This window comes from Micromys minutus, assembly GCF_963924665.1.
Source record: "Micromys minutus genome assembly, chromosome: 21".
Taxonomy (NCBI): domain Eukaryota; kingdom Metazoa; phylum Chordata; class Mammalia; order Rodentia; family Muridae; genus Micromys; species Micromys minutus.
Genome location: NC_137956.1, coordinates 48,036,439 through 48,049,465, shown reverse-complemented (window position 1 = coordinate 48,049,465; position 13,027 = coordinate 48,036,439). Strand labels below are relative to the sequence as shown.

The 13,027-nt window shown below is 48.7% G+C and overlaps 1 protein-coding gene across 1 annotated transcript in view; it reads right to left on the bottom strand.

The window, feature by feature from the left end:
* The window catches only part of DLEC1 (DLEC1 cilia and flagella associated protein), a gene marked incomplete at both ends in the record, with an annotated part of 42,494 nt that extends 30,234 nt beyond the window's left edge, over positions 1 to 12,260 (bottom strand). The window contains 5 exons of the mRNA XM_080934696.1: positions 2,006 to 2,223; positions 2,398 to 2,585; positions 4,851 to 4,961; positions 8,819 to 8,969; positions 11,853 to 12,260. Of these exons, the coding sequence (XP_080790822.1) occupies positions 2,006 to 2,223; positions 2,398 to 2,585; positions 4,851 to 4,961; positions 8,819 to 8,969; positions 11,853 to 12,260 (1,076 nt within the window). The remainder of the gene's footprint in view (positions 1 to 2,005; positions 2,224 to 2,397; positions 2,586 to 4,850; positions 4,962 to 8,818; positions 8,970 to 11,852) is intronic.
* Positions 12,261 to 13,027: the final 767 nt, after the last annotated feature.

Sequence of the window (13,027 nt, the reverse complement as noted above, 5' to 3'; positions counted from 1 at the left end):
TTTAATACAGTTTTTTTCTTTTAGAGATTTATCTATCTATCTACTTATTTATTGTGTGTATAGTGCTCTGTCTATGTGTACGCCTGCACACCAAAGGAGGGCTTTAGATCTCATTATAGATCTATAGGCTTTGAGCCACTGGGAAGCTGCTGCGGATTCAGGACCTCTGGAAGAGCAGTCAGTGCTCTTAACTGCTGAGCCCTCTTTGTTTCTTTGAAATTTGTGTGGATGCGCCTGTGTGGGAGGGGTGAAGGGTGGGGTCAGAGGAGGCCACCAGGGGTGTTCCTTTGTTCTGTTGAGACAGGGTCTCTCGCTGAACATGAAGAATGTTGCCTCGGTGAGGCATCCACCTGTCTCTACTCATCCCAAACACTGGGGTGACCGGCCCATACCCAGATTTTGATGTATGTGAGTGGGATTTGAACTCAGGTCCCCATATCTGCAAGGCAGTCACCCGTGCCTACTGAGCTGTCTTCTGGGCCCCAGCTATCAGTCTCCCAATGTTCATTAGCACGATCGTATCTCATACTTGGAGACACATTGAATGCACAGATGAGAGGATTCGACTGTGATTTGCTTCAAATCCACGGGGTGAAGAAGTGGGTGGGGTTTGGAGGAAGAGAGATCTTCCTTGATTTGACTTCATGTGGGGATGGGAGTCTCATGACTATGTCTGTGGTGTCATAATTGACCTATAGCGGCCATATAATAAACTACGCGTTAAATGCTTACAATTTTTCTTTATAAAAGACACATTAGTAGATATAATTTCAATAAATACATGAAAGCAACTCATTCCTTTAAGAGAATTACGGAAATGTGGCCAAAGACACATTTGTCTCTTAAAGAACAGAAAAACCACAGTTTGCCTTTGTTGTGGATTGTCCCGGTGCTGTTTGTATTCTGATACTAATTCTGCTTCTCCTAGAGGGGTTGCCTTGAAAGAGGAGTGACTCACCTACACACATGAACTTCCCCATTTTAACTCATAAAATAAAGGTGAGAGCGGGAGCCGGTGATTGGCAGAGGAAGGGAAGGTGGAGCTGAAAGTTTTAGAGTGGGAGGGAGAGGAGGAGGGGAGACAAGGAAAGGAAAGAAAGAGGAAGACAAAAAACAGAGGGAGAGGGAGAAGATGGAAGAAAATGGAGCAGAAGAACGTGGCCAAGAGAAACTGCAAGTTGCAAGGGATCTCATGGCCGGGGGATAGAGTAGCATGGTGGTACACCTGCCCGATCTAGGTGCAGCTTGTGTTTATATTAACTGAGCTGTGTTTTCCTTGCACAGGCTTACTGGGGTTGGAGATTTACCACATGACTTAATTACATGTAACTAAGTGTTTAATATTGCTGTTACCCTTATGTAATGGTCTATTCTCACTGTGGAGTTGGCTGGATTGAGCATCAACTAGGAGCCCGGTAAGACACCCTGTAGGTGTCTGTGTTTCTGGGGAGGACTGACCGAGGAGAAAAGGGCCCAAGGTGAGTAGACTCATCCCATAGACAGAGACAGAACAGAAGGGGAGAAAGGCAAGAAGCCGGCCGAGCAACCCTTTTCCCCACGTTTAGCAGTCACAAAGTAACAGTCACATCCTCCGGCCATGATGCATTGAACACTCTCAACCTGGCGTCAAAACCAATAAATATTGCCTTTCCCACCTTGTTTTTGTAAGATATGCTGTCACAACAACAACAAAAAAAAGTAATCAACACACTGAGGAAGGGTCACATGACTATAGACCCCGCCACCCAGCTCCACCCCATTTGGATGCTCCATGCTGGCCCCAGGGCTCTGCTCCTCCACTTCTGACTCCTGGCGTCTGAGAAGAGAAGAGCATAGCCTCAGGCCTCTGAAGGTCAAAGGCTATATCTGAGGGTGACCCTGAAGCCTGGCTCTCCTCTGATATGCTACCCTGGCTTGCCAAAGTCTAGAGACCTCCTTAGATCAGATCCAGAGCCTTCCTAGGCTCACTCTAAAGGTCAGATTTGGTGTTGAGGGAAGAACGCACCTCCACTCTGGCCCTGCACTCCAGCGTCCTCTTCTCTCCGGCGTCCTCGAAGGGACAATCAGAGACTTGCCTCCATGTGGTGTGTTAGGCGGGAAAAAGCGAGGGTTTTTCAGGAAGTGGTTCCGGTTCTCCATCCTGGCGAGCAGCCGTCTGTCCAGGTCTCTCTGTGGCACCCGCAGGTGCTCCATCCACTTCTGATTGGTTGGTGTTCTTGCCTTCTTTGAAGCACAGGAAGCACCGTTAATAACAGGCAAGGGGACGCCGGGGCTTGTTGCCCTCTTGGTCAACTGCGTGAACCACAGATGGCAGGGCAGGCTCCACTGTGTTCATCCAGGTTCCTTCCCTCTCGACACCTCCCTGCACCCGGTGCCCCAACATAACTCAGTTCTAACCTTGACAGTGACTTTGGTCTTCTCTTTGACCTTAGACACGGAGCTCAAGCTGTCTACAGTGTACTCAAAGTCGACAAAATCTGTGAGCTTCTGGCAGCGTTCCTCAGCCTTCCTGTCCAGCTCTGGCTTGTGCATGAAATGCTTCTCACAGCTAAACGTCAGTTTTGAACATCTAGGGCTGGATGTGCCTATGGTGACGAGTAAACACATATTCGATGTGCGGCCACAAGGAAGGGGATACTTCTAATGTGAGCAGGTAGTTACTGGAGCCACAGTCAGGCCACATGCTCCCCCAGACTTTCAGATTTATAATACCAGATACTGCTGTTCAATGTAGGAATTATTCCTGGGACTTGTTCCATGTGTTTGAGACTTGGGGCTAGTGGTTAAAATAGCTTTCCGTGTTCCAGCATTAACAAAAACAATCGAATCATTGCTAAACATACCTCAAGTAGAAGTAACTTTTAAAGATAATTGAAGTTTTATTTTATGCGCATTGGTGTTGAGGGTGTCAGATCCCCTAAAACTGAAGTTACAGACAGTCATGAGCTACCTTCTGGGTTCTGGGAATTTAAACTGGTTCCTCTGGGAGAGCAGCCAGTGCTCTTAAGCACTGAGCCATCTCTCCAGTCCCGGGAGTGGCACTATTAGAAGGTGTGGCCTTGTTGAAGGAAGTGTGTCATTTGTGGGGATGGGCTAGCTGCCTGAGGATACCCAGTCTGTTCCTGGCTTCCTTCAGATGAAGATGTAGAACTTTCAGCTCCTCCTGCACCATGCTTGCCTGGACGCTGCCATGCTCCCACCTTGATGATAATGGACCGAACCTCTGAACCTGTAAGCCAGCCCCAATTAAATGTTGTCCTTAGAAGAGTTGCCTTGGTCATGGTATCTGTCACAGCAGTAAAACCCTAACTAAGACCTTTAATTTTATTCAAGTTCTATTTTTTTTTTTTTTATCATGTCTTACTTATTGGGAGCATGAAAATTTCTGCATGCATGTGTCAGAGGACAACTTTCACAAGTTAAGCCTGCAGATTTAACTCAGGTCACCATGCTTGGTGACAGGTGCTATTATCATCTGAGCTATCTCTCTACCCTCTAATGTGAGCAATTTTTTCTGTTTTTTTTTAAAGATTTATTTATTTGTTATATATAAGTACACTGTAGCTGTCTTCAGACACACCAGAAGAGGGCATCAGATCCCATTACAGATGGTTGTGAGCCACCATGTGGTTGCTGGGATTTGAACTCAGGACCTCTGGAAGAACAGTTGGTGCTCTTAACCACCGAGCCATCTCTCCAGCCCGAGCAATGTTTTAATTAAAAAAAAAAAAAAAAAAAAAAAAAACTTTATGTGAGGACTCGGCATTTGCATTCGATTATTATTATTATTATCATTATCATTACCATTATCATCATCATCATCATTATTATTATTATTATTATTATCTCTAAGAACAAGCACCCTTGGCTAGATGAGGACTTCTGTTGCTAGCAAGAGGGTAACGAGCTGTCCCACCCACCCCAAACCTTACTATAATTCCCAGTAAGTGCTCAAAGAGTATGCGTGGTCTGCATTTCCCTGCCAGGTAGTGTCAGAGTCCCAAAGCCTCTCAGCACAGCTGGTCCTGCGGCCTCCTTCACCCTCAGGTCTCCGGATCTTCCTACCTCAGAACAGGGACAGCCGCGAAGCTCCAAAGAGTTCGTCACAGGGTCCCCCACCCCTGAGACTGCTGGGAGCTTGTCTTTGCAGCCTGGCGCCATGAAACGCGGCTGATGCTGGCCCGCAGGCTTCCCCAGGACACTGTCCCACCTACCCAACGATGCTGATAAACAGCCTTCTTGTGTAAGCCTGCACGCAGCTTTCTACCAGTTTGCTCTCTGGGTTTGCTGTCCTGGTTACAGGAAATGGGCCAGGATCACAGCCCCGACCCCACTTTGTTTTCCCCTCCCTCCCTCTTTGTTTGTCTCCCTCTCCTAACCCATTCTTCTCTTTATCTGGAGTTGTCCACTCTGCCTGCATGGGGAGCTTGACTGTTGATCTGATTTTTCAGCCCCTCCTTTTGCTGGATCATTCAACTACATCTAATTTTTTTTTTTTTTTCTTTTTTTAATCTGCCTGCTGCTTGGTAGCCAACCAGCCAACCAGGGGCATCAAATTCCATGAGGTAGAGATGGAATATTTGCCTTGAAGGAATTGAACTAAGGAAGACACAACTCAGATAAGACTATTCATGATAACAACTAAATTAAAGGGACAGGAAATCCAATGTGCAATGAAGTAGCAGCGGCAGGAGTGGGTGAGCTGGGCTGCAAGCCAGGATACCCTTCGCTCCACAAGAGCATGCGCAGGATAACCCCGCCTCCCAACTTCTGCGCCATGCTCCAACAGAGCTGGGGCATCAGAGCAAGTGCAGGATGCTCCTTCTCTCCACCAGAGTGAGGATAGGTACCTTTGGGCGCTGGACAAAATGGCACGGGATCAGTGTAGTAATCCTCCGTAGCGATTAAGTGATGTTTTTGCATTAACTCGCTGTCTATACACCACCTGAAGACCGTCTTCACTGCGGGGGAAGAAGACGAGACAGAGGCGGTTAAGGCAGACCCAGGGAGAAGCAGCTGAACCCACAAACCCACACCTCCCAGCTCCAAGCCTACACTTCCCAAGCAAACTCTGAAGTAAACTTCCTGTGGTGAAGACTTAGGAAAACAATGGTTTCGCAGATGCTCAGTGGAGGCCGACAACTGGGCCAAGCTGTGCATGGCATTATTAGGGTAAAGTAGTGACTAGTGACATCTGTGGAGTCTGTGGTGGCCTAAGACCAAGTGTGGTGGGTGCAAAACGAGCCCCAGTTCTTCACCCCTCTATGTACGTCTGTCCTTCTGATGTCACTATCGACAGTCCTCATCTGGTGTTTCCAGGTTCGTGACATCTTATTAAAAGAATTGGAAAGGCACACACAAATAGCAAAGCTGCAAGCTCTATTCAAAGGCACACAAGGCTACCCAAGTTGGAGCACCCAAGACCCTTGGCTATTGTTTAGCGTTTCTTTTGGGGGAGTCGAGGAGGAGTTGGTGGCTAGGGGGTGACCTGTGAGTGGGGTCTTGGTTTCTGTTGATAGATTGGCTTATGCAAGCCTTCCTTTCTTGTACATGTCATTTCCCATGATGCATCTGATTTTAAACATCTGTGTGCTTAGTTATGCTAAGGAGTAAGATGGTCCATAGGAAATTTTCCCTAAAATTTTGCTTAGAGGACAGTTTCCCTTACCATGCACAGACCTGAAACTGGCTCAGGCTGCCTCTAGTTCTTGGATATGTTCCAGACATATGGCAACAGGGAATTATTGTTGGGGGGTTCATTGCATTGTTTGGAGTGGGGTATACATGTAGCTTGATGCCGGTAGGTGGGGGAAGGGTTGTTAATTGTTAGGAAGGCAGAGTGCCTTATGGCTCAGGGCAGGCAAGTATTCTGAGTGGCTAGGCAGTCCCTATACCTCTTGCTGCCAAACAATGTTACTCTTTGCCTTTCACCGTGACCAAATCATGGTGGCATGGGTTTGAGATGTACTGTTTGGTGAACTCTGGCCATCAGCAGAGAAGAACTTCCTTGTCTCTTCATCTCAGACACAAGCATAAAAGCCACATGGAGAACAGCTGAGCCCAATCTACAGCAAGCAATAACTACAGCTCCAGACAACTCCCATGGACCTAATGACACGTTAGGGAAAGTCACTGAATAGAGTGGAAGTTGATGTTTGCAACTGATGAGCCCAAAGAAATGACAATAAATGCACACGTGCACACACACATTATAATATATGTAATACACAACATGTGACACATTATGATACATACAGTATATTTTATAATATATTATGTATTATATTTTATAATATAATATAATTAATATATAATGTATAATATACAATATATATAGTTTATAACACTAGTGTCTAGAAACACCAACTAGGAACAGTTGCTGTTGGGTGAGGGAGCTGTGAGCTTAAGTCTGGCAGGTGAGAGGACGGGGTTTTGTCAAAATAGACTTTTGCTGTATTTTAATTATATTTGTTTGTTTGTTTGTTTATTGCATGTCTCTGGGGGCCTGTAGGTGCCAGGGTGCATGTGTGGAGGTCAGAGGACAACTTGTTGGAGTAGCTGACCTCGTTCTACCAGCGGGTCCTGAGATTTGAACCCTGGCTGCAAGGCTTGCCAGCAAGCCTTTACACACTGAGCCATCTGCTCGCTTTTGACTCTGGAGTAGTTAGAAATTGGCATGTAAACTGAGAAGGCCTGAGAGTTGCTTAGTCCCTCTGCCCCTGTACATGTGCAACTTTATCCGTTACTGGCATCCTGCCCAGAACAGCACGCTTGTTACAAGCAATGAGCCTGCGGTGACATACCCCCGTCACTCAAAGCCCCCATTTTAAGAGAGCGTTCCCCCTTCCTGTTACAGTCTGTATTTACACAAATCTGTGATGCTATGTATGGGGCAGTCTTCTTAGACTGTGTTAGAGGTTCCTCCAGGGACTGGGGGTGTAGTTCAGTTGGTAGAGTAGTTGCCTGGCATGCATAAAGCCCTGGGGCCGATCCCTGGCATCCAGTGATAAAGGTGGCACAGTGAGAAAACCTTCTGCCCTCATGGGTGCCGACAAGGATCCGGAGGTTTGGCCTCGAATTAACAATCAGAGTCTGGAGCAGAAACTGCTCCCAGCATAACAAATGGAAGGCGGTTGAATACAAAGTATCAAAGGCTAAAGAAGGAAAGGCCAGGGAACCACCATGAACAACAGCTGTTGGCATCCCTGAAGCAGAAGTTTCTCAATAAGTCATCTGAAGGCAGCTCTGAATGGACAATGTAACTGGAGAGTTGGTCTGGTTAAGGGAGTTTGCTGCTCCTGAACAGGGTTGGATCGGGCTTACAAACTGCTTAGAACTCCAGCCGCTGGGGATCTGCCACCCTCTTCTGGCCTCTGACGGTACTACACTCAAGTGCATAGACCCGTACAGACTCACAGGTATAAATAACTAAAAACCAATCAGTCAATCAGTGGACGAAAATCCTGATGGCCAGAAAATAACCCACAAGCTACTTTTTGGGGCTCATGGCCTCTCCTTCCAGAACTCCCTGGGGTCCTTCCCTGATGGATCCTGGAATCGCAGAGAAGGTACGCCTTTGGAAGTGATGCCCCCGACCCTCCCTTGGCAGGGAAGACTTGGGTGGGGAGCAGAAGCGGTGCCAAGTGGACACCACCCAGTCCAGTTCCATTTTTTTTTTTATAACCACGAGGACCATCCTCTTTTCAAACCTTCACTGTCCTCCCAGGGTGCAGAGATCACTGTGGTTTCTTTGCTCCTTTGCTTGTTTTTCAATCTGGCATATAAACTAACGGGCTCCTTTATGATATTTTACTTACATATCATTGCACATCTTTAAGGCAGTTTTTAAAAAGATTTTTAAGAGCGTGTGTATACATGTGTGTGCGTGTATGTTTACATGTATGTACATGTATATACATGTATGCACTTTGGCGTGTTCACACATGTGCATGTGTGTGCATGCCTTGAGGGGGTAGGTAGGAAGAGCAATGCTTGAAAGGGCGTCAGATTCTCTGGAGGTCGAGCTGTAAAAGCCTTGCCCTGATGATGGTCTTCTTCCTTCCGGGGCAGCAGGCTTCACTCACCCTATGGCTACTGGGCAGTTCGGCCAGGGGCTGGTTGTTCCGGTTCGCAGAAGCTCCCGTGGAGGAGCAGTGGCCAGGAAGGGCAAGAATGAGTACCCAAGCTGTCCTGTAGAGTCCTCACCTTTGTCCACCCATATGGAGAAGTGACAGCTTCCTCACCGTGTGTCAGCTGTGTTGGTGGACAGAGAGGCGCCCTGCGCCTGGGATAATACGGGCAGCTGTCATTGGTTCCGTACATAGGGAAAGTGTGCTGGGGTTGCCTGCCCTGCCCTGAGATGCAGGGACCAGATGGATGTCTGTAAAGATGATCTAAGGCTTTTGTCCTCTACCGCTTTTGAAGTAATTAAAAAAAAAAAAAAAAGACATATTACTAGCTGGGTGAGTGACCAGGATAAACAATGTCTGGTTGCTACTGGGGTGCTGCGCTCGCACACCAAGTGTGACCCCAGCACTTGCAAGGTGGAGATGGGAAAACTCCTGAGTCTCGCTCGCCAAACAGCCCAGCCTACCTGGCAAACTTGACGGGGAAAGGCCAGAGAAGAGGAAGCTATGGTTTGGCTGCTAGGACCTAAACGGGACCTCTGGGTCAGGGGCCAATGGGTGGAGCTTGGCGTGTCAGATGCTGACTATGTAGACCAGCGCTCTTCTGGGGGACCGTGCGCCTGGAGCGGTGTGTGCTAGCCGACTGTCAGGCCTGCAACTTGCTCTCCAGATGTTCAGAAGAGAACACCTACCTGAGGGCAGTTTAATAGGGGTCTCCGGGACTTGTAGTCTGCCCTGTCTGGTGGCGTGTTCTGTTTCTGCAATATTCCGAGCACGGGCCTGGATGATATGTCTCTCCAACATGGCGACCTCATCCAGACGCTGTTTATAGACGGCCCGAGCCTGCAAACGAGCATTCAAATGCACAGAAATCTGACAGACAGCCTACATTTTGGCTTGACCCCATGCCTCTCTCCACATCTGGGCTTTCAGCCAAGCACAGGTACATAACTATCAAAACCCTCTGGCCCCACCTACCAGACTCGGAGGAAAGGGCAGTTCCACAGTGTGGAACAGAAAGTATCAAGCTTGGTCCCCTGTCTCCCGGTTTCACAGTACAGATACTGCCTATACTGTGAAATGCAAACCCATTTTGGTACAGCCAAGTAAGGCTACCCAGAGCTTGATTCAGGCAAGGCCCATTCTAGGTCCATCAAACATAGCCACTGGGTGGCTTCCAGCTGACAGTCTCCTTTGTCTATTTAAGATGTTGGAAAGGGCTCACCCGAGATGGCAGAATCCACATCAATGTACACAAAGTCATGGATACTTTGATTCACAGAGAAATGTGGTCAGGTAATGTGCTATCCAGAGAAAATTACACTTTTTTTTTTTTTTTTTTTTTTTTTTTTGAGAAGGCCGGAAAGATGACTCTGCTCATCACAGTGCCTGTTGCTCCTCTAGAGGACCGAGTTCAGTCCCCAGTACCCACACCAGCCAGCTCACAAGTGCCTGTACCTACAATCCCAAGGGGATTGGATATTGCCTTCTGGCCTCTACATACGTGTGTTAAAACACATAGAGACACACATACATACACATAAATGAAAAATAAATGGTTTTAAATGTGTGTCTGTATGTGTGCGTGCTCGCACAGAGACTGGAGGAAATCTGCTTTGCCGACCTTCATCTTATTCTCTTACGATGGGTCTCTCGCTGAACTTGGAAGTGGGCTTGATGACCAGCCATCCAGCACCCCTCCTACCTCCACTTAAACAATGTTGGGGTTATGGGCAGGCATCGGCCATGTATTTTATGCGCAGGTTTTTATGTGGGTGCTGGGACTTGAACTTGTGTTACAAACTCTCTCATCCTCTGAACCTGTTCTCCAGCCCCCAGCAGAACTTTCCAAGTTACTGGGTCTCTGTGTCACTTCACCTTCTGTGACCCATCCTACTTTTTTCTTTTAACCCTTGCAAACCCTAACTCTAAACACCCTAAACTCTACCACATTGGCGTTGAGAGGTCCAACCTGGCTGCCCCAACATATTCTTCAACAAGACTGCTTAGATTGTTGACCAGCCAGTAAGCTACGCTTCTAACGTATATTCTTGGACTGTGGGGGGGGAAGTATTCACGGGGTGGGGAATACTAAGACTGTGGTGCATGGAGCGAACATGCCTCATTGCTTTGCTGGGTCTCAGACTTGTTTAGTTATTTGTTTTCCGTCTGTTTATCTGTTGGGGGCACGAATGCTGTGCTGAGCCCATGGATGGCAGAGGACAACTTATGGGCGTCTGTTCTCTCCTGTTGTGTGGCTCTTGAGGAATAGGAAACTCCAGTCATTGGGCGGTTTGGCAGCAAATGCCTTGACCCAAGGATCCCCTCTTCCGCCGTAGCCATTTTTTTAAGTAGACAAATGGGTACACAGCGGGGGACAGGAGGTGGTGGCTAAGTCTTCTTGTGGGCAGAAAACCTCCTCCGAGAAAGCAGAGCCAGGACAGCCCTGAACACCAAGTACTGTGCTAAAGTCAAGCGTCCCACTCCTTGGACTTCGCAGAAAGCCCTGATCCTGATACTTGAATGTACGACTTGGAATCCTACCCAAATACATCAGTCGGTGCTTCTTCAAAGTCACGCAAGCAGTATTTAGCAGAGGAGGGGTTCAAGCCCCAGTACGGATTTGGAGCTTGTGGGCTTAGTCGTCGGACCGTGCAGTGTTTCTGGAGAAAGAACTGGGGAGGACAGTCAGTGATGCTGAGTGGAGCTCTGATTGCGAGAGCCCGGGTCCTCGGGCAGAGAAGCCCGTTTCACAGAAAATGCAGAGACCTATAGCCATCAATAGACTGAAAATAAGGGGCCCGCTGAATCCCGAGCCATCCGTGGGGGCCGTGCATGCCTCCCTCTGAGGCTCAGGAACATTGGGTGGGTGGGGGGAGTCAGAGGAAGGGTGGAGTGAGGTGGGCAGTCATTTTCTGGGAACAATTTGCCAACTGCATGCTTGACCTCATTCTACCGGGATTGTCTGCCCAAGATAGGGACTGCCAATATCCTGCCACGAGGGAAGAGGGGTTAATTAATGGTTTGTGCGTGAGGGGTGGGGTATACATGTGTCACAGCTTACCAGCAAGCTCTTTACCTGCTGAGCCATCTTACCAGCTCCTCTGTTTTCATTTTAACGCTTTTGTTTGTTTTGCATTGCTGGGGATTGGGGTCGGCCGTATCCTTGCCCCGCAAGCACTCAACACTGAGGTGTATCCCACTCACGATGTATTCATGGCTACTGAGTCCTCACTGACTAGCACTGAGCATGGCACACAGTAGGTGTGTGTTAGAAAGTCATGAATGAAGCTAGGCCATGGCGGATAAGGAGATTGTAAAGGACAGAAGGAAGACAAAAGAAAGATCCGAGGGACTGGTACAGGGGAGAGTTGGGAAGGGAGTCCTTGACAGACAGCCACAAAGAGACAATATCATCTGTCTTGACCCCAGTGCAAAAAGAGTAAACCACACTGCTGACCCAGAAATGTGGGCAAAAAATGCCTCAACCGTGACTGTGGTTAGTGATTGCGTCAAGGAAGGGCTGTGACTGCGTTTCATCGACTCCAAGAAACACTGGAACAGTCCATTCCAGTTGTTTCGCTTGTATTTGCAACACATAATGTGTCTGTGCACAGAGAAAGGCGCCGGGGGTGTCATTTATATGCGTGTGTGTAAAGTTTGGATAGGGTTCTTCTCTTCTGCGTGACTGCATCCGGACCGTATCCCGGGATGCACCCGCTATACCTGCTGCAGCTGATCCAGGAACTCCTCGTGGCGCGCATCCTCACCGCCGCGGGCTTTGATCAAGCTGTCGCTCAAGTCATCGCCGATCACCTGGGCGGTGTACAAGTTTCGGAAGACCCGGGCAAGCAGATGGGAGATATCCTGCGTGCGCAGCGACGTGGGGCGCAGCCGCAGCGTCTGCGGCTCGGGGAGTGGCGGGAGCGCTTGAAACCCGGCGCGGAGCGACCGCGTGGGGAAGCCAAACTGGCAACAATCGGTGAAGAGGGTCGAGGACCGCAAGGACTTCCTGGTGGACCAGCTGAGACGGGTGGACTCGGGCTGGTACGGGGTAGACTCCCACTCGGTCTCTGGGGACATATCCGCGAAGGAAGCTGCGGATGGCAGCTCTTCCTGGCTCTCGGACTCCATGGCAACAGAGACGCTGCAGACTCCGCGGCCCACTTCTGCTTCCGGCTCCGCCCCTTCCGTCTAGCTTTTCCTCTAGAAGAGCGTCATCCCTGTCGTCATCTAAAGGTTTGCCCTTCTAACGTCTAGCTAGGTGACCTAGGCTGGCTCAAACTCACCATTCTACCCCCGCCTCCTCCTTAGCCTCCGGAGTGCTGGACACTGGCGAACTCCGCTGTGATAGCCAGCACCTCTTCTACTTGTTCTTTGTAAAGCTTTATTTTTATTCTGTGTGTCTCTCTGTGTATATATATGTGCAGTCGCCCGTGGATGCCAGAAGAGGGGGTCAGATCTCCGGGAGCTGATAGGCAATTGTAAGTCACTTTGACATGGGTTCTGGGAACTAAACGCTGGTCCCCTGCCAAAGCACCATGTGTTCCTAACGGCTGAACCATCTCTTCAGCCCCAGCATCACCCTTTTCATAGGTGGGCTTATTATGGAGTTTGATGGAGAAAAAGATCCACTGTGGTGCTGGTCTGACAGCATGCAAAGCCCGCGTGACGCCACCCCATTTTTAATTTGCTCCGAATGTTCTTCACATGTATTGTTGTTGTTTTTGTTTTAAACGATCCGTTGTTTTTGCTCTCACTCTGAGACAGCGTCTCTCTCTGAAGCTCAGGCGAGGTTGGAGGGATGCCGACGCATTCGGCTTTAAGGACCAAGCAGCTGTTGTACAGACGGCTACTGTAGGTGAGCCAGTCTAATGCCCTTAACACTCACTCCTTGTACT